Raw genomic sequence first — 21970 nt, forward strand, 5'->3', positions numbered from 1 at the left:
CATCATCCTTCAAAAGCAATGACCACATTTATTGTGTTTCATCTGCTTGCTCTGAGGTGCATTTAATTTATTACATATGGAAATTATTATATTTAATGGCCCCTCCTACTTTTCTTAGTGATATTTAGTGCCAGTTTATCAGGAAGTGATGATTTTGTGCTCTATGACTTGTTGGATGCAAACGGTGCTTATTCACAATTATTTTATGCAACATTCCAGTTTTGTAACTTTGGATGGAATCTGGAAATTCTAAATAGAGATTTATAGTTTCTGTTGTTATATTTCAAAAGCCAGAGTATAAATCACTTACTCTCACATTTACGTTCATGTAATTGCAAACCCATATAACACCGTGTTGACATTGGCCGCAACCCTTGACACATCACCTTGCACCACAACAATTTCAGACTGTCTTCACTTTCTCCCATGCAACACAAAAAACTTCCACACAATGAAAGAGAAAAGGGACTTGGGCTGTCATGCTCCAAATAGTTTAGATTTGTGCACTACATTTAAAGTCTTCCACAAGAGAGCCATACATGTTTGGAATGACAAGTTAGTTTTGGAGGAGTTTGTACCTTTTGAAGTGCACTTATCCCAGTGGACTTCCTGTCCAGAGCCATGTAGAGTCTGCCCATCTTTAGATACATTGATGCAATATTTAAAGAGTATGCTGGGTAAAGGACACTACAGATAAAAAGAAGACATTAATATATTGGTATATGCACATATATTACATAATTCCTGTACCATAATATAAACATGAGGATGTGTGTGTTCTTACGTGTATGGCTTCAAGACTTTTTCTCCATATCTAACCGCTCCATCATAATTCTCCATGAAAAGACAGATGCCCATGGCCTGGTACATCATATGAAGGATGTAGATGTTAGTGTCATCAAACACTGCGCTCATCTTATCAATGCTGAGCTCACACATCTCTAGCAGCTCAGCGGGACGTGAACGAGTCAAGATTCAATAAACATTTGATTTAAGCTTCAAATTATTTAATGACCTTTGACTAAACAACATCAGTGGTGGGCTAATGTGTTCTGGGTGGTTGCTAGGGTGTTGCAAACCTAATCTAAGTGGCTATATTCATTTACGGTCTCAAGATCTCATTCATTTTCAAGGTCATTCAAGGTCTCATTCATTTTGGTCTCAAGATATGGCTTTGGACAAAATAAAACAACAGTTCTCTTCAAAAAGCAACACAATTTGAGACACTGAGGTTTTAAAACAAGTGACAGGTTTGTTTAAATCACTCCTAAATCACAACCCATTAGGCAGTAATAATAGTGATGCTTTAGTTACCAAACATAAATAAATAAATAAATAAAATACTTGAATTATACAATGATTAATATTTTGGATACCTCAGTACTGTAATGACAGATTTATGAATGATGCAATTAAGCAGCACTGCAATTATGCAATCAATTTTGCACACTTCAAGAAGTAAAAAAGGGTCAAAAAAGGATATTTTTCTCAAGTTTGGCCCTGCGGAAGTCTTCCATGGCATTCCGAGCATAAAACACCATATCCCGGATCTCCTTTTGACTGATTTCATCACTCAGTTTCCGCACCTTCATCTTCTCCATATCCTACAAAACCACAAAAAATATATAATCTACATGTTATATTATATTAATATTATAAAACAAACCTAACTGTAAGTAATTTACTAAAAGCTCTCTCTTGTACATGTAATGAATACACATTTTTACTTTAAGATAGATGAGGCATCCTCAGTCAGACATTTGAATTAGATTTCTTGAGGTTCTGATTAAATTAGGTTTTTAGTAGTGTTAATTATAGTATTAATCCTTATAACACCAAATGTCCTTATAGTATTGGTACGTAAATTGGAGAAATGACCTTGTAATCCACCAAAACCAACACACACACACACACACACACGTTGGTATTGGTGGTTTACAAGGACTCTCCATAAGTGTAATGGTTTTTAAACTGAACAGTTTTTTTTTTTCTATCGCCCTATGCCTAAACCTATCCGTGACATAAAACTTTGTGCATTTTTTGATTTTCAAAAAAAAACACCATTTAGTATGTTTTTTAACATAGGAAGTGTCCTCATAAACCACCATCATATTGTAATATCTATGGCATACACGTCATTATACAAATTTGTGTCCTCATAAACCACCCAAACCAGTGCACACACAGGCACACACAATCTGTTTTCATGAATATGGACTAAAAAATAAAAGTTACATCTGACACAGGACTAAGACTAAGTCTAAATTAAAATAGCTGACAAAATTAACACTAGTTTTTAGGGTATTTTTGTAAACCAGTAATTTCAAATTGTTTTTATTTTTTATACATGTCTGTATGTGTTTATTGTGTATCTGGCTGCTGTGTAAATGGGTCAAAGACAAATTTTCGCAAATGCAACAAAATAGATTCCATCCATTCCACACACCATGGATTTGGTTGTGCACTCTTTGCAGTCACAGCTGAAGTAGTAGATGTTTAGGAGTTTCTCGATCCTGTCCTCTGTAGGGTACAGCAGGTCTATGTAGCTGGTATATATCTGTACACACACAGAACAAGAACAGAGAAAGCTGTCAGTAACTTCAATTCATATTCAAGACAAGTTCATGACAGCTTCAGTTTTACCTGCTATTGGCTTTGGGCATGTTGGGTAATCCAAAAGCATGGTCACTCATGAAGCATATGACCACATTACATTAAAAAAACCCAACTTGAAAAAGTTTAAATGACTATGTTTAAATTTGCTATGTTGGCTCAGTGAAAGTCAGTATAACTAAGTTTAATACAAGTACTTTATATTTAATAGAATACTATTTAAACAAAGTTTTTTTTTTCTCATGAAGTAAAAAACAACACGTCACAGTTCAGTTCATCCAAAAAAAAAAAAAAAAAACGTCTGCCAACCTACTTTGAGCTAAAACAATCTAATTTAGGAACTGTCATCCCACAAAAAAAAAAAAAAAAAAAAAACATGCTAAGAAAATAAAATAATTAACATAAAATAAAACGTTAACATTTGCTTACTTTGGGGGCATGAAGAAAAATGGTGGTTAAGTGATTTAGTTCCCACCTGTCCTCATTTCAGTTAATTTCCCGTTCTTATCAGTTAATCTTGATTCATTAGTTTCCACCTGTGTTATATTAATCATCTCATGTGCTCCTTAGTTTGACTTCCTTTATAAGCCCTCAGTTTCTGTTTCTTCTTTGTCTTGAGTTGATGTTGATAGCCCAGGACACAACAAGGTGACAATTGTTTTCAGTTCAGCTAGTTCTGGCATTTATAGAGACCACTATTGTTGGATCTTTGACACAATATCAAAAATAACCGACAGAAAGGAAATATAATGGTTACCATTGTAACTCTTGTTCCCTGAAATAATGTTAATGAACATTTTGTTAGTCATTTCACTACTTTAACACTTGGCATACTGACCTCTTGCCCTTGACCGATTTTCTGCACAGCCCGTACTTCAGCGTTGATACCCCTGTATGTGACTATGACGTTGGGACAGCAGCTGTGGTTCAAGAGGGCAATGCTGAGAGAGCAACAGAAAAACAATACCGAAATGTGGGAGGTGAAAAGTGGATAAAAGGAGTGTTAGAAAGAACCATAAAGAGTTAAAATAGAAATTTGAAATACAAAAGGCTGTAAAGGAGAAAAATGTCCCCACTCAGACATACCAAGATATTTCTCTAAGAACACAAAACGTTGGATTACACTTTCAGCCTAAATGCTGGTTTGAAACTGTTGGGTAAGGAAGCCCGGGGTTATTTGTGCCAATGTAAGTAATAAAATAATCGTTTGTAATCAGTAACCCAGTGGTACAATGCTGGGAATGTGGATGTGAACAGGAGAAAACATTTCTACTTGTTTGAACTAGATTTGCTGGCACAGGTTTCTTAATTCCCTCAAACAAGTGTTTGTCATCAAAGATATCTGCCGGTTTTGCATCTTCAGTTTGTTTTTCTGTCTCATAAGTTTCCTTTTTTTTTTTTTTTTGAATGTGAAACAGTGGACCTGGAGAGTGTTACAACCTTGTTGACAAAGTAATTAGCTGAGCTTAAAGAGTATACAAGGTAGTGAAAATGCTACACTGGCACACATAAAAAAACAATTATACTTTTTGGGGTTAAGGGGCATGTGCTTCAAACTAGTTTTGAAGTATTACCTTTTTAATGTCAGTTTGGTTCCTGTGCAACTTAAGGCATGGCCAATAAGGTTTGGTCAATTCCTTTCAAATTCCACCTCACTGAAAGTTGAGGCAATTCTTATTTTTCTCAAACAGCAATCTTTCCATAATTTCTATGGCTTTTTGCCATGGCTATTTGCTTGGCCAGTGTCTTGCTTTACTTTCTTTTGATGTGTTAGGCTCTAAGACTTACAAAATCAATCCCTTAACAATGCCATAATATTGATAATCTTTGCCAGAATTACTCGGGGTGCTTCTCAATACTGAAACTGACGCTTCCTTGTTTCCTTGCTCCGTCCTCCAGCATGTGATCCAGAAACCGATCAAACTTAGCCATCTTGAAGGGCATCTCAATTCTCTAATTGCACTGCGAGGTACAAGAATCAAGGAAGCTTCCTGAGGAGTCATGAGAGAGCATACACAGGTGTACCTTTCCCTCACATCCTAAGGGATGGAGGTAAGATGCGAGAAAAGTTAGTGAAGAAAGGAAACGAAGATGCACAAATAAGAAATGAGAAGCACCCCTTATGTTTTGTTTTAGCTTTTTTGTCCAATGTTCATTTTGTTAACGAAATTAATGAAAATGTTTGTTGACAGAGTTTTTGCTTTGTCAACAGAAATATGAATTTATATATAATCACAGCAAAATATTTATATGCATTAGCAACGTTTTCTTAGAAAAGTAAAAATGTGGAAATTATATTGTTAATTCCATAGGTGTTCAACCCTGCTCCTGGGATTAATTAAATTACTTTATGCCGTAGATGCTTCAGAGCTCATGCAATACTGGATTTAAATGCAAAACTGCACTTACGCAACCATTTTCAAGATCAATTTATTTCTGAAACTAAATAAAGAAACGAGTATCTGTGAGTATCTGTTTTTAAATAATCAATCCATTACCGATAATCACTGATAATAACAAAAAATAATTTATAATAATTTAATTAGTGACTAATATGGAGTGTTTTTTAAAAAAATACACTGCAGCTCAAAAGTTTGGGATCAGTAAGATTTGTAATGTTTTTTAAAGAAGTCTATTCTGCTCATTATGACTGCATTTATTCTTAAAAACCATAATATTGTGAAATAATTTATTGTATGTGTTTGTTGTTTTGTTCTTATGTTTATCTGTGATTATGATTACTTGCCAAGGGACCACTGATGAAAACCAGCTACTGGCTAAATTCGGTTCCTGGAGGGATTCAACCCTAATTAAACACACCTGATCCAACTAATCAAGTCTTTCAGACTTATGGGAAAACTATCTAGTATGTGTGTTGGTGCAGAATTGAAACAAAAGCTCCAGCATTAGTATCAGTTGCAAATACGATATCTAACAAAGCTAATTTTTTAACAATAGCAGGACACTGTTTTATGGGCATTAAGGACTGCTCACACACCATGTCCAAGAGAGGCTGGACCATCTAAAGTTCCCTACTACAGCAGCATATATGATTATTCACCATCCAACAGTCTTGTAACACAGATTGTATATGTGTTTTCTTGTGCTTACTCTGGAAAAATAGCTAAACCCAAGCTTGAGAGTTCCTCATCCTCCACAGTAAAGCCATTACAGTGAACCTGAATAAAGTATACACAAAACATCATGTATCATTGCATTACCTGTCTGTTTACTTTAATTGGACTATTAAGTGATTAACTGACCCTTTGCAGAGACCCCTTTTGGTTACCGTTGCTCGCTTAGACATATTTAGCAAAACACTCCAAGGATTTATTCTAGTCTGATTGTCAGTACAATATGTTCATAAAGTGCACACTTTTGGGGGGCATATGTAGAATGATGTGAAATATTTCAAAAAGCATATTTATTATTTGTTGTTTTGGGCCACATCTCATATCCGTACTGGCCTGATAATTTTTCCTGGATATATTTCATCTACTCTAGTGCTCCAAACATTAACAAGAACCATTTAGACACACACATCAATATTAATCAAATTGTCTTTTACTATTTAAAAGTATTTTAATTAAAATATTCTTTAAAAAATAATAATAAAAAAAGGTCAAAACAAACATTCCATTTGATTTTTTTGAATTCAAACTCGAGGTAAAAAAACTAAAACTAAAACTAAACAAAACAAAACAAAAAAAAACCTTAAAATGATCCGACAGAAAAAAAAAAAAAAAAACTCCTATTCTTCTTTTTAAGAATTATTAAAACAAAAACAACAACAACTGTAAACTGTAAAGTTGATTATATTCCATGTCCCCCCTAAATAAGAAGTTTTCAAACTTGAAAATTGGCAACATTTACAAAATTAATATTTGCAATCCATATCCTCTGCAAATGACCTGCTTGCTGTTGCATGATGACATTTGCTCTGTAGAAAAATCATGCGTGATTGCATGTTATTTATTAAAGAAGGATTGATCAGTAAAGCGGTAAGGAAGGGCATTGCTAAGGGTCAGCTGTCAAAACTTCTGTGTTTACCTGTGATAAAAGTGTGAGCAGGGCCTGATGATCAGGGAAATCCAGGTGTTTGGAATAGAAGTGATGGAGACCGGCTATATGTGCTTCATTCATCTCTCTTTTCTCATTATCCATATCCTCCATGTCTGCAAGAAAATAAAGACATAATAACATTATATGCAGTAACAGCTTTACATGCTTAAAGTTAACATAAAATTACATTTGCAACGCACTGTAAAACCCAAGTCAAAAATTATTCTATGGGTGTTAATAACACCCCTCTTTAAACATGGAGAAAAAAATGGGTCTTTGTAGGGCCTTGGCTTTGGCTCTGGGTGAGCCTGGGTGTTTGTGCTGTGCCATTCTCTGGATATACATGCCCTGGAATAAACATGGAGAGTGGGCACAGTGTGGTGGTGTCTACATCTTCTTCAATCACCCCCACGTTCATGGGGGAACCGATCAGCCATGACATAGTCGATTTAGTGTTGCAATGTGCAACTTGAGTTCCCCTTCATGATGTATCTCAGATTTCTTATTTAGTTAAACAGGCTGGGGCAACAGTGTTATTTTAGTATCATTGAGACACTATTATAGTTTATATTAAAGGGGTCATATGACATCGCTAAAAATAATGTGTGTTTAGTGTAATGCAATGTGTTTATGTGTAAAAACATATTATTTTCCACATAATGTACATTATTGTTTCGCCCAAACTTTCTGAAATGCATACATTTTTCAAAAATCATTCTAAAAAAGTGAGGTGTTCTCTGATTGGCCAGCCTCCCAGTGCACTGTGATTGGCTGAATGCCTCAAGTGTGTGATGGAAATGTTATGCATCTCAACACTGTGAAGCTGAGGTGGGACTTTCAAGTCACAAGCAAGTCTTCAAGTCATATCTCTCAAGTCCTCAAAGAGTTAAGTAAATGATATAATTAAGTGACTAATTAAATGACGATTGATTGTGCATTAGTGGTGAACACCGGTTGTTACTAAGACTTACAGAGGATCAGACTTTAATGTTTTAAAAAAAAAAAAAAAAGGTTATGTAGATCAGTGTTATTTTTAGTTCGACAGACACCCACTCACACACACACACTCTCTCTCACACACACACACACACACACACACACACACACACACACACACACACACACACACACACACACACACACACACACAAAGAACCAGCATATGAATCTCAACAATAGTGATGATCAACAAAATGATTCATGCTGCAATGCATGCTGGGTAACACCGCAGTAAAAACTCCCATCGTGCACTTCAGTATGAAAAATGATTGTCACCGATGATGAGGATCATATGATAAATGTTCATGTCTAAAAGCATGAGCTAATTGAGTTTTTTGTGGGGCTAAAAATATTACTTGGAATAAAAATATTGTGTTCTTTGATGGAATATAAGACATTGGTATAAGGAGTGATTTCAGGGCTTCTGACAGATAGATCAGTTGAATCAATTAAGGAAAACCTTTCAGGGGTAAGGGTGATTGATGCGAAGAGACTGAAATATGTAAAAGATAAAGAAAAAACAATAGGCGGATAGCTTGTCAGTTATGATTCAGTTTGATGAAGAAAAGTTGCTGGGTAAAGTGTGTATTGGGTATGTAAGGGTGTACTCACACTAGCCAGTTTGAACCGTGCCCGAGTGCGTTTGACCACCAAAGCGCGGTTCGTTTGACTAGTGTGAGTGCTCCGAATCGTGCCCGGGCGCGGCTCGATTAGCCGGCCCTGGCCCGCTTGGAAGAGGTGGGCCAGGGCCCGGTTCAGTTGGACTCGGGCGCGGTTCACATGCATTGTGAGCGCTAACCGTGCTGGAGCACGGAAAAGGACGCGTTGCGTCACGGTTTTGCGACGCTCCAAAACCAACATTGCAGGGAAAGGGTCGCTTTGGTCTACGGCAGAGGTGCAAAACCCATAAAAACAAAAAACTGCAAAGTCCTTGCTGCACTTCAGCTGGTACCTTGCAAACATCCTCATACGAGCAGCACAATTACGTGAAAATTTTCGCGCCACTAAGGTGACACATCTGTTTAACAACAGACTGTGGACCAAACAACACAAAATTATCCACGAAGAAAACAGAGCGATGCACTCCATTGTGTTCAGAGAGCGCCGCTCTTCCTGTTTATCCCGAAACCGTCGCACCATAATGACGTAAGCATGCTCCGGCACGAATGCTGAAACCCTACATGTGAGTGCAGGCCAGAGGGGAAGTGGGGAGGAGGGACAATCATACTCGGGCCCGGTTCATGGCAACAGTGCCTAGTGTGAGTACACCCTAAGTTACAAAGTTTGGCCATATCTACCACCACCAGTTAGATGGCTCAAGTGTCAGAGATTTGGTCGTATTGCTGAAAGTTGTTAGAGAAAACTGTGCTGTGCAAGGTGTGGAGGTGAGCATGAATACGGGAAATGTGGACATGGAGTTCTTCCAAAATGCTGCAACTGTAGAAGTAATCATAGTGCAGGTTACGGGGGTTGTAAGGTAAGGAAAGATGCTGAGAAAGTTCAATGTTTAAGAGTATTTAAAGGAATTTCATATGCAAATGTGTAACTGAAAACACAGTCCCGGTGGATATTTGGTTATGCCGCTTGGTCTTTCCAACTCCCCACCGGTCTTATGTTTGTTTACCTGGATGACATATACATTTTTTCTTCGTCTCTCTAGGAGCACGCTCAACACCTCAGACAAGTGCTTCAGAGGTTGCTAGAGAATGGGCTTTTGGTCAAGGTGGAGAAATTCGCTTTTCATGCACAGTCTGTTCCTTTTCTAGGGTACATCATTTCATCTGAGGGAATACGGATGGACCCTGAGAAGGTTAAGGCTATGGTGGAGTAGCCAAGCCCAGATTCCCATAAGGCCCTACAGAGGTTTCTGGGTTTCACCAACTTCTAACGGCATTTTATTCACAACTTCAGCCAACTAGCAGCATCTCTGACTGCCTTGACCTCCCCCAGAACGGCGTTCAGGTGGTCAGACACAGCTGACCACCTGCCCCTGATCCATTATGTCAGTTCGTGGTGGAGGTCGATGCGTCAGAGGTGGGGCTAGGAGCAGTGCTGTCCAAGCATTCTCCCACAGATGACAAGATGCATCCCTGCTCGTTTTTGTCTCGTCGTTTATTGCCTGCCAAACGTAACTACGACATTGGTAACAGAGAGTTGTTGGCAGTCAAGTTAGCGTTGGAGGAGTGGTGTCACTGGTTAGAGGGGTCGGGGGTACCTTTTATTGTCTGGATCAATCACAAGAACCTAGAACCCCCTTCCTTAAATCTTACCCTGGAGGTCCAATGGACTGCAGAGTTTAGCTCCAACCCTGGTCAAAGTCACCTGTCTGTGATTTTCTAATGATCCCAAAGACATTGATTGGCATTGATTAGAATGCTCAGGTGTGTTTGATTAGGATTAGTTCTAAACTCTGCTGGGAAGTGGATCTCGAGGTCCAGATTTGAGGATCTCTGACCTAGAATAAATCAGAACCACCGAAGGATTGAACTCCAGGCAGGCTCGGTGGGCACTTTTTTTCAGTCATTTTGATTTTTCTCTCTCATACCCCCCGGGTTCCAAAAACATCAAACCTGATTATTTATCGCATATTTTTGACTGATGATATTTTTGACTTTTGATTCTGAACGCCCATCTACTCCCGAGTGCATTTTACCCGAGCCCCTTATTGTCTCCACACTCACATGGGAGGTTGAATCGAAGGTCAAGATGGCCTTTAAAGGGGTAATCCCTCTGCCCGGGTGCCCACCGAATTGCTTATTTGTGCCGGAGAGATTACAGTCAGACATCATTCAGTGGGGGCATTGTTCCAATGTGGCTTGTGTAAGGGAAACAGGTCAATTTAGCTCAAAGGGAATCATTTAAGATTTTAAAGGGAATTTGAACAGAATCACTGTTTCACGGCTGTTCACGGAGACGCGCCTGCGGTTCAGTGAACGAGCCGTTTAACATCAAATCTGCGCTGGATACTAATATCCAAACTATAGTGAAACACTATCAATTAGCACAGTAACAAGATCGGCAGCTTAAGACATTAACTTGTAAGCACAAAACACAAGATACTTCTCTTTTCAATATGAATAAGGCTTTATTAGATAAATCTAAGACATATAAACTAATCTAACACATAAACGCACGCACACACACATTCACACAAGTTGCAGGAATATCGAAAGTTAGGGAAAGATGAGTTTAAGAGAATGGAAATATGGAATCCCAAGTTTACAGCAATACGTTATATTGCATAGACATGAACAACCATCAATCACGTAATTAGCCCTTGCATTGAGTTCCTCAATGTGACTAAAATTATATTAGATACACCAGCACAACAAATATCTGGGGATACGTTGCCTTAGTTTCCTGTGAAAAAAGGAGCCTCGGTGAAAGGGCTATCCCGAGGTCGTTGATTGGCTGGAAGTTCAGTCTCTGAAGTGACGTCTTGGGAAGCCCGTGGTTGCTGGGCGTTGGCTGAAAGTGCAGAGTCGTGTTCGCTGGTTGAAGTTGAATGGACGTTACAAAACTTAACTCAGAACACGAAACTCTCAAACGGAAAAGAAAAGAAATAAAGTTTGCCGAGACTAGGTTGTGTTCCTTCTCATAGTAGCAGCAGGCAGGCACGCTGGAACCGCGCTCAAAGAACAATGATGACTACCGCATGGCTAGATGCTACAAGCTAAAGCTAGGTAGCAAAGCTACAAGCTAAAAGCTAAGAGCAGGCATGACTGATAGCACGAGCAATGCTAGAACTAAAAGCCGACATGGCTAATAGCAGCAGCTAGACTAGAACTAAAAGCAGACTAAAAGCAAGGCATGACTAAAAGCGAAATTACATCGTGTCCAAAGTATTTAAAACTTCCTGTTGGCCACCCCTCAAATGTTGCCTTGACCAATCAGATATGTTCTTGAGTCTTGGGTATCATAAATCATTTGTTTATCTTACCAAGCATGTGGTTCTTGCCTCACAGGGTCTAATTTTGGACATGATTCCTATAACATGATTATGATATATTTTACAAATAAATGATTGTCAGGGCAATATCAAGCAAGAAAATTCAATCACACACATATCAAACACGACTATGTACCCTTCAGCTATACCATAGTCATTTAAAGAAAACATACACGATAAGTGATTATAACATGATAGTCAAATGTGTGGGTTACACGTAAATGAATATGGAGTTAAGCAATAGAATGATTCATTCATAAGTCTTTTTTGAGTTCATTCTGGTCCATATATAATGTATAAAAAGGGTTTCTTTGCCATTCTCTGGCAAAGGACTTTTCTGTGAAGACAAAGGTTTAAAGCCCTTCCCCCTTAGGAATTTCAGTCTGGTTTCACTGGCTGGGGGGGGAAGTCAATGCAAGTATTTAACTTGATCTCCTGGGTTTACATGTGATGTCCAGCGTTGCATTCCAATCACGAACAATAAATTTGACAATCTCTTCTTTGAATTAAAATTGTCAATAATTGTTCTATTGGTGTTAATGTTGAAAGCTGTTGTGTGAACAAGTTGGTTGGTTGGTTATCTTGTTTGGTTCCTGTGGCACTAGAACTGATTTATGACTTCCTGAGGAATTCAGCTCATGTTTCAATGCACACAGCTCTGATAGACTCTTTGATTTGTCTGATTTGACTCATTTCTGCTACACTTGTCATCCAGGAGTTAATCGCACTAGTTTTTTTGGTCAAGCAACAATTCTGGTGGTCACACATGGCTCGTGAAATTTACAGCTTTGTTTTGGATTGCTCGGTTTGTGCCACTGGTAAGACTTCCAATCGACCCCCAACCGTTACTTCAACTGCTGCCTGTCCTTTCGAGACCCTGGAGGGGTTGCGGATTCTTGTACCTGGTGGACTGGGAAGGTTATGGTCCGGAGGAGAGGAGTTGAGTTCCTGCTAGGGACATCCTGGATCACTCCCTTATCGATGATTACAGTCGACAAGTAAGAGGGTCTGGCATATAAAATTGTATGGCATATGAAAGGGAAATAATTCAGTAAAAAAAAAAAAAAAAAAAACTATTAAATTGAGGTTGGCATAAATTCTTTAATTTTGCCGATTATACTTAATAGTTTTTTTCAAAGAATATGAAGGTCTTGTATTTATTTTATATTTTTTGAAAGCAACAAAGTTATATAAGAAAATATAGAAAGGTAGGGTAGGTGGTAGTAATATAGATATACATTTTTTTTTTATATAGATATACATTTTTACTTTTTCTTCGTCTCTCCAGGAGCATGCTCAACACATCAGACAAGTGCTTCAGAGGTTGCTAGAGAATGGGCTTTTTGTTAAGACGGAGAAATGCGCTTTTCATGCAGTTTCTCTTCTGATATCAATGTCTCACACTCACACACTTTTTTTTTTTGCAGTTCACTAATAGCTGAATGTCAGTCAATAAATCAAAGAAAAACCACTTCATGATGTTCATTCATCATGTGTTATAAGCAGAAGGTGTGAGCCTATCTACTACTTTGAGCTTTTGAATAAGCAATGCACAAATGTTCATTGTGAAACAGAGTGCTTGATAGCATTACTTTGAATTAATACAAGGGTCAAGAGACAAACTAAGGCAAAGCTTTACCACAATTATGGTGGCATGTTGTGTGTGTCTGTTTTTATTTATTTATTTATTTTTTTATCTAAGGCTGTGACAGTTCTTGTGTTTCTCTTTTCTTCAGTGATGTTGAGTGTTAACAGCAGATGTTCATCACTAATGCACAATCATCATTTAATTAGTTACTTAATTATCTCATTAACTTTAACTCTTTGTGGACAAATTGCCCAGATAGTGTTATCCTTCCGGTTCTTGTCTGCGTGCTGCAGAGAGGTTTGTGATTGTAGCTCTGCTTTTCTGTTGAATCTCTATCTTACGATCACTCTCTGTTGCCTAAAGTGATAAAATCTAAACTTAATTCCCACCATATATACAATATTATCTATCAGTCTAATTTGACTAATCTGACGGTCCGATTAAAAATTGTAAATTGCGAGTGCAGCACACCTGCAGCGAGTTACCATTTGTTAGCCGGTTAGTTTAACATTCACGTTGCAATCTGTATTTATGTTTGCATCTGTTATTGTTTTCTTTTTTTCTTTTGCCTCCTTTATTTTCTCGCACACCATTTTTAGTTAATCAAACAACAGTGGTGAATCAGAATCATTCTTCAATCACGGTGAGTAATGGCTACTTCTCCTGCCTGTGTTGAGTACTCGAGACTTGGACTCGGTCTTGAACTCTGTCTCAAGACCGTATTTTAATGGTCTTGGTCTTGTCATGGACTCGTGTGCATTTTGACTCTGACTCGAACATATTAGGAATCTGACTTATTCCCGAGTCAACTCGAGTCCCAATCAAAATATATCATAATTATTACTGTATGCTAATATTTCTTTACACTGATATATGATTGTAGGGCCCTATGATTTCTGCAATGCAGAAAACGTGGACGGAATCACAGAATCCAGTCATATAAAACGGAATTTACAGTTTAACACAGAATGTCACAAAATTTGTCCTATTTTGAATGAATTAATCAAAAGTAGGTAATTCCACTTATATCAAATCATGATATGGACTAGTATGTGTAATTATTAAGCTGGAAAAGTCTATTTAAATATGAATTCTGCATGTCTCTGTTAATGAATGGCGCAGAAGTGCATTTATTACACACAAGGAAGTACGCGTGACACTCACGATGACTTCAACATCTGTCATCTCATTAAAGGAGGACGTAAACATGAAAAACATCTCCAGAACTGCTCTGAGAATCACTTCATGAGCATTTGACCATTTGATTTGAGTTAAACTAGTGTCATATCACATACACAGAACTGTTAAGGTATTCATGGTAACCCGTCAAAATATTTGCCAGAAATGTATAACTGTTGTTCAGCAGAATGTACATAGTCTATTACTACTACTACTACTACTACTACGAAAATGAAACAAACTTTATTTTTTAAAGGAATAATCACACAACATTTCTTCTTTTCTCAGAAAAAAAAAATCGGAAAACAATTAAATGTAATTTGGGAAAAAAAAATTAACGGATTTCATAGGGCCCTATGATTGACACGTTCAATGATTAGTGATTTTCTTGTGACATGAGATGTTAGCATAATGTTAGTGCAGAGGCAGCAGGACTCAGTTCAGGATGTCTCATGAACTTAACACATTAACTTTTAAAATGTCTGTTACATCATCTCTTATTCAGTTTGCATATAAGAGCCACAAAGAGTGTGTGTGTGCAGTAAAACTCATATGTGGCCTTTTTACCCTTAACTGATAATATTTTTTAAACAAAATTTTTTAAACAATAAAATACAGTGTACATGCCATGTTATATTTTATATACTGTTTGAGTATGGTACCAATTTTATTGTTTCCACCAAACATTTTACATACTCTTGAAGATTTCTTTAGGTCTTGTCTCAGACCCAATCTCTCTAGTCTCTGTCTTGTCTCGGACTTAACCCTCTCTGGTCTCGGTCTGAACTCGGACTCAACCCTTTCTGAACTCAATCTTGACTCGGACTCGAATGAGCTGGTCTTGACTACGACACTGTCTCCTGCTATTGTTGTTTGCACCACTTACCACAGTTTAGCTCTCTCTGTCGGCAATGAGGGATTCATAGGTGATTAAATGCAGGGAAATAGTTAGGCTGACAAGAGAAGGTTTAAAAATTAGAGACACGCATCCAAACTTTAAGGACAGTAAGACAATAAACACAAATTAAAATATTTAGATTTTGGCTGACATAACGTTATTTTGGCGGAGGTGGAGCGGTAGGCGGATTTACCTTTGCAGCGCTATGCAGCAGTATCTAATAGCCATGAGTCTCCAAAACATGAGCATTTAACGGATTTTGGACAATCTCTTGGAACACAGTAAATGTCATTCTGAAAGAGATTAATGAGGCCAAGATATTTACAATTCTTATGGATGAAACTACTGACGTGTCACACTCAGAGCAAGTATCCTTTGTGGTCCGAATTGTCCATGACATGCAAATAAAGGAGCGTTTCATCCAAGTGTGTCACATTAAATCCACAACTGGGCAAGACTTGGAGGAAGTGGTAATAATAATAATATGTTTAATTTATATATCGCCTTTCTCGAGCTCAAGGACGCTGAACATGGTACACCAAAGCAACAAATATTGATAACAAGGAACTATTTAATTGGACATTTGCCCAATTCAGTTGCAAATAATGCAGTTGCACATAACACAGATTATGTAAATAAGTTTTAAGTTTTGATTTGAATTCACTTAAAGGGGTGACTGTTTTGAGCGCCAGGGAAGTGAATTCCAAAGTTTGGGTGCAATAATGGAAAAGGACCTGCCACCCATTGAAGATAGGCAGAACCAAGGTACACAAAGAAGTTCAGAATTAGAAGACCGGAGTGTCCGAGAAGGTATATAAGAAAAGAGTAGGTCGGAATGATAGGAGGGAACAAGACCTTTAAGTGCCTTAACAGTGAGCAGAAGAATTTTGTATTGCACACGAATAGATACAAGCAGCTAGTGAAGATGAAATAAAATAGGGGTGATGTGAGTATAGGGGAAGTTAATAATCTATAAGAATTCAGAGGCAAAATGAAAAAGCACTCTTTGTGCACTGCCACGCACACTGTTTAAACTTAGTGTTAGTGTAGATTGCTAAATCAAACCCCCATTGTGTGTGTTTTTTTGTTTTTTTTTGGTAGAGAGACTCTACACTTTCCTGTCTTCTAGCAAGCGTCATGCTGCATTCATAACTTGTTTTATGCTGGAGAGAGAATGTGGGAATTGAAACAGCTGAGTGGCACATGCTGGGCCTGTTTTGAGAAAATTCCTCAAAAGCACAGGAACAATAATTTCCTGCAGTTATGCAGCTGTTGAAAAAAAATCAGACAGAATTCCACCTGATCCAGCTGCAGGTGATGCTCCAATTTTGTTTCGCAGCATACATTTTCAGTTTATGCTTTTTTGCCGTGGTCCTTCCAGAGTCGAGTCAGGTCCCCGTGGTCCCTCCTGAGTCGAGTCAGGTCCCCGTTGGGTCGAGTCAGGTCCCCGTTGACCCTCGAGAGTCGAGTCAGGTCCCCGTTGAGTTGAGTCAGGTCCCCGTTGACCGTCCTGAGTCAGGTTAGAGGGGTATGCAGCAAAACATTTTGGCGCCCCACCCCCCACCGCCACTTCTAAATAAATAATTGTGCCGGACATCATCATGTATGGGCTTTTAAATAATAAATGTTTATTTTAAAGTATATCAGACAGCCACTGTAAGCCTACCATAATTATATGGTATATATGCACACACACACACAGTTGAGGTATAGTATTATTTTTTTAGGTACAGAAATTGAATAAAGTAATCAAATGTAAAACAGCATCACATATTTGACTTAAAATTAAAGATTGTTCTTTATTAAAGTTACAAAAGCTTTTTAAAAAAATAAAATTATATATTTTTTAGATATTCTTTTTATTAAACATTTTAATTATTACAAACAAAAACATAGTAAAACTAAAACTCAGCACAGGAAATAATTAACATATTCATGAACATGTGGACAATTTACATACAGCATTTCATCATATGATTGTACCTAAATTTTATCCAGTTTTTGTTTATGACCGTTTAACCTTTAGACACTTAAAAATATTCTCCCATTTTTTAAACAGGTGCGATTTACCATTGCGACAATACCTCAATCTTTCTAGAGCAGTAATTCTTAAAGTGTGGTCCGCTGACCACTAGTGGTCCGCCATCGCCCCCTAGTGGTCCGCGAAAAGATGACCTAAAACTCTCCTCTTTGGAGCCAGACATTCAGAAACTGATGTGTGATAAGCAGCACCACCCATCTCATTAATATTCACGTTAAAGTTTTATATGGAAATCTCAAAATCTAAAATCCACAGATCTATTAGTTTTGTAATGTTCTAGTTTTGTTTCATGTGTAAAATCCCAGTAATTTCAGTGATATTGGACATTAAGGGTAACATTCTTTTCAGCATTTTATTGTTAACATAGTTACAATCATAGACTTCCTATTGTGAATGAGGAGATGTCGTCACGACACAGCGCCCCGCCCCCAGAGACCGCGTCTCCTCCCCTTTCCGCCATTTTGGGAGGATACCCGCAAGCACATTTCATTGTTTACATTGGTAGTAGAGGAGGTTGTCGCACTATTCTAGAATGCCTGGAAAACACTGCTGTGTAAAAAACTGATCCAGTGTCTCACACGATTGTCGTAGAAACCATAGGAACCATTTGTTACAGTTTTTTCGTTTCCCTACATGGAACTAATGGAATGGCATTAAGTGGGACCTAGGCTGTTACAGTGTTTAATTGCAGGTTTTTTTTTTTTTTTCACATGTGCAGTTTGTTGTTCATATTAAGCTGCAACTCATTTCGCATTTACTTTTTCAAATTAAATAAAAATTAATATAATAATTTCTGATCATATCATTGCATTTGTGTTTGAATAATTAGTTTTTGACTTAAAACAGTCGCATATTAAACTTAAATGTAGCTTATCCTTCCTATTTTGTTGGTTTTTGGGGGCGTGTTAGAGTGGGATTCTGTTAGGTGGTCCTCAGAAAAAAAAATAGGAGATAAAGTGGTCCTTGGGCTGAAAAAGTTTGAGAAACACTGTTCTAGAGTTACAACTTCAGATATCAGATTTCCACATCTGAGTAGAGGGGGCATCACTACCAACCCATTTGATTTACAAAAGCTTTTTAATCAAGATCAGTGAGTAATTTCTTTGTTGTTGCTGTTTGATTAATATAAAGACTGTCACTATAAGAGAATGCACTGATACAGTGGCCTACGTTAGGCTGGCTATGTCTGATAGTATAACGTTACTTACCAAGACGGGCATCGGGCATTTTGACATAATTTTTGTATGAATTTGGCCATTTAAATAAAATACTTCAGAGAGATCTTATATTTGCGCGCGTGCCAAGGCGTGGGTTTGCGCTTCGGATGAGCGCATGCACAAATCTTCTCACTGCGCGCGCGAGCTCGCGTCCTCTGCCTCTTAATTGTTTAAACTTACAAATCTTAAATTTGTTTAGTTTAAACACAGATATCAACGCGTGCTGTTCAGGTCTCATCTGTGATGATGGAATAAATGACTGCGTCATATTCCAGTTTTACATATTCTCTGAGCGTAGACGTCACATTTTAAATCCTACATGTTGCCTTTCACCATTCACTTATTTAGCTGCTGTCAAATGCCATCTCCTTTTCCCTCTTTCTTTTTCTATTTTTAGCCCCCGAGAGCTTTTTTGTTTCATTCATCTTTTTCGAGTTTCAACGACAATGCACTAACGTCACTGCTACTTACTCAGCGCTCACGGCGCCCCACCCACTCGCGAGGTTCTATGTCTAAATTCTATGATTGAATATTATGAAGGCACAGGCACCTGTTAGTCCATTAAAATATATATCTAATTTAAATACAGATTTTTATTTTTTATTATATATAAAAAAAAAAATTAACCATCGCTTTGGCACCCCCCATGGTCCGGCGCCCCTATGCGCAGCATATGGCGCATACCCACTTTTTGCGCCACTGGGTCAAGTCACCATTAACACTCATGAATCAAGTTAGACCTCAGGAGTCAAGTCAAGTCAACAATGATCTTCATGGGCAAAGTCAAGTCACCAGTGTTCTTCATGGGCAAGGTCAAGTCACCAGTGTTCTTCATGGGCAAAGTGAAGTCACCAAGAATCTTCATGAGCAAAGGCAAGTCACCAATGATCTTCATTAGCAAGGGCAAGTCACCGTTGATCTTCCTGAGGCAAGTCAAGTCACCATTGATCTTCCTGAACGAAGTCAAGCCACATTTGATCTTCCTGAACCCAGTCAAATCACCAAGGATCTACCAGAGCCTCTTCACGTCTCTGCTGAACTACCGGAGCCTCTTCACGTCTCTGCTGTACTACCAGAGCCTCTTCACGTCTCTGCTGAACTACCAGAGCCTCTTCATGTCTCTGCTGAACTACCAGAGCCTCTTCACATCTCTGCTGAACTACCAGAGCCTCTTCACATCTCTGCTGAACTACCAGAGCCTCGTCACGTCTCTGCCGAACTTCCAGAGCCTTGTCATGTTTCAGCCGAACTTCCTGAGTGCTCGTACTATCCTGTCATGGCCATGGAGGTCATCCAGGAACCCACCACCTGCCCTGTCATGGCCATGGAGACCATCCACCATCTCATCAGGGCCACGGAGGCCACCCTTAACCTGTTCATGTTCTCTATTTCAGGTTTACCTAACCAGTCTTGCTCTCCTGTGCCATCGATCCCACTGTGGTTGTCTGCTGCGCCGCCCTGGTGGGCTTCTCTCTCGACCGCACAGCTGTGGTGGTCTTCTGCGCCGCCCTGGTGGGCTTCTTTCTCGACTGCACAGCTGTGGTGGTCTTCTGCACAACCCTGGTGGGCTTCTGTCTCGACTGCACCGCTATGGTGGTCCTCTGCGCAGCCCTGGTGGGCTTCTGTCTCGACCACACAGCTGTGGTGGTCTTCTGCGCCTCCCTGGTGGGCTTCTGTCTGGACCAAACGGAGGTGGTGGTTCTCTGCACTGACCTGGTGGGCGCCAGTCCCTTCTGCTCGGCTGTGGTGGGCTGTGGTTGGTAATGTCACTGTGTCTGGTCTGTGTTTTCTTGGGTGTCCACTAGTGGTCTCACTTACCCATAGTCACCCCACTGCAGGCACTACATTTCCCACTAGCCTTTGTCCCATTCATCACTGTTAATTGCACACCTGTTAATTGCACTCAGCTGTCTCTACTTTCATTGAAAACGTTTGATTTTGGATTACCCCATTAAAACACTGCATTTGGATCTCTCGTTTCCTGTGTGCATTCCTGACACATTGTTTCCCGATACTGCTCTTGCCTCAGCTGCTCTTCAGCGTAAAGATGTGGATCTAGCAGTGTCATACACACTGGTAGAAGGAGTGCTAAAAAGGCTTCAAGAACTGAGGACAGAAAGTAAATTCAAGGTTGTCTTTGAAAAAGCAAAGAAGCAGCCCGAGGCTGCTGGAATTGACCTCCTGACAAAATACCTGGCGAGTCAAGAGCCAGAAAAATACCTGCAAGGTATAAGTACAGTTCCAAGTCAACAGGGGAAGACCATCACCCTGAGAATTTGGAGGAGTTCTACCGAAACAAAGATGTACTACACCTTTTTGGATACCATTACTCAAGAGATACCTTATTCAAAGGAAAGGACACTAGTTCAACTGGCATTATCCTCAAAAGCTTAAACAGTCTGACAGTAGCATCCAAATGGTCAAAAGGAGTAGAACCTGGTGATGCAGAACTTATAAGAACAGTTAGTAAGTTATACGGGATTGATGAAGAAAAGGTCTTCACAGAACTTAAATTTTTCATGAATCCTCCTCCAAAAATTTGATTTCCAGGAAATGCTAAAGTGCCTAAAAGACAATGAGATTGAGTCTGTTTTACCCTCTCTTTCTTAACTGCTAAAAATTTATGCAACATTTCCCGTCTCCACTTCTACAGTTGAGAGGTCATTTTCTAAGTTAAAACTTGTGAAATCTGTTCTGACCTACTGCTGCTTTTTTTATTAATTAATCGGGAGGAAGTCATTCAAATATTTAAAATGGCACCAGAAAGACGAATACTGATTTAAATACAGATAATTTCATAAAAAAATTGGTATAAAAATGTATTTAAAAATTCATTTGGTTATGCCCCTGCCGCTTAGGAGGTCTGTGCATGCTACTGCTGGCATTAATGAAAGTGCATTAGCATGGTTCAAATCATACCTATCTGACCGCCATCAATTTGTTGCAGTGAATGAAGAGATATCATATTGATTACAAGTGGAGTGTGGAGTACCTCAAGGCTCAGTACTAGGGCCATTAGTTTTCACACTTTACATGTTACCCTTTGGGAGATATCATCAGGAAGCACGGTGTTAGCTTTTGAAACACTATAGCTCGATATATCTTTGAGGCCTGGAGAAACATACCAATTTGAAAAATTAACGAAATGCATAGTTGATATAAAAACCTGGATGATGAGTTATTTCTTACTGCTTAATTCTGAAAAAAAAAAAAAAAAAAAAAACAGGTGTTAATTATAGGACCTAAAAACTCTGCATGTAATCATCTAGAACGCTGTCTAAGACTCGATGGCTGCTCTGTCAATTCTTTGTCATCAGTTAGGAACCTAGGTGTTTTATTTGATGGCAAGCTTTCCTTTGAAAGCCACATTTCTAGCATTTGTAAAACAGCATTTTTCCATCTCAAAAATATATCTAAATTATGA

At 38.6% G+C, this 21970-nt stretch overlaps 1 protein-coding gene across 1 annotated transcript in view; it reads right to left on the bottom strand.

The window, feature by feature from the left end:
* The window catches only part of smyd2b (SET and MYND domain containing 2b), a 38205-nt gene that overhangs the window by 1380 nt on the left and 14855 nt on the right, over positions 1–21970 (bottom strand). Inside the window, exons 5-11 of the mRNA XM_026233955.1 lie at positions 6664–6788; positions 5725–5792; positions 3452–3554; positions 2447–2557; positions 1484–1604; positions 785–959; positions 579–687 (exon numbers count right to left, since the gene is read on the bottom strand). Coding sequence (XP_026089740.1) covers positions 579–687; positions 785–959; positions 1484–1604; positions 2447–2557; positions 3452–3554; positions 5725–5792; positions 6664–6788 — 812 coding nt within the window. The remainder of the gene's footprint in view (positions 1–578; positions 688–784; positions 960–1483; positions 1605–2446; positions 2558–3451; positions 3555–5724; positions 5793–6663; positions 6789–21970) is intronic.

This window comes from Carassius auratus, chromosome 45 (assembly GCF_003368295.1).
Source record: "Carassius auratus strain Wakin chromosome 45, ASM336829v1, whole genome shotgun sequence".
In the NCBI taxonomy this organism is placed as follows: domain Eukaryota; kingdom Metazoa; phylum Chordata; class Actinopteri; order Cypriniformes; family Cyprinidae; genus Carassius; species Carassius auratus.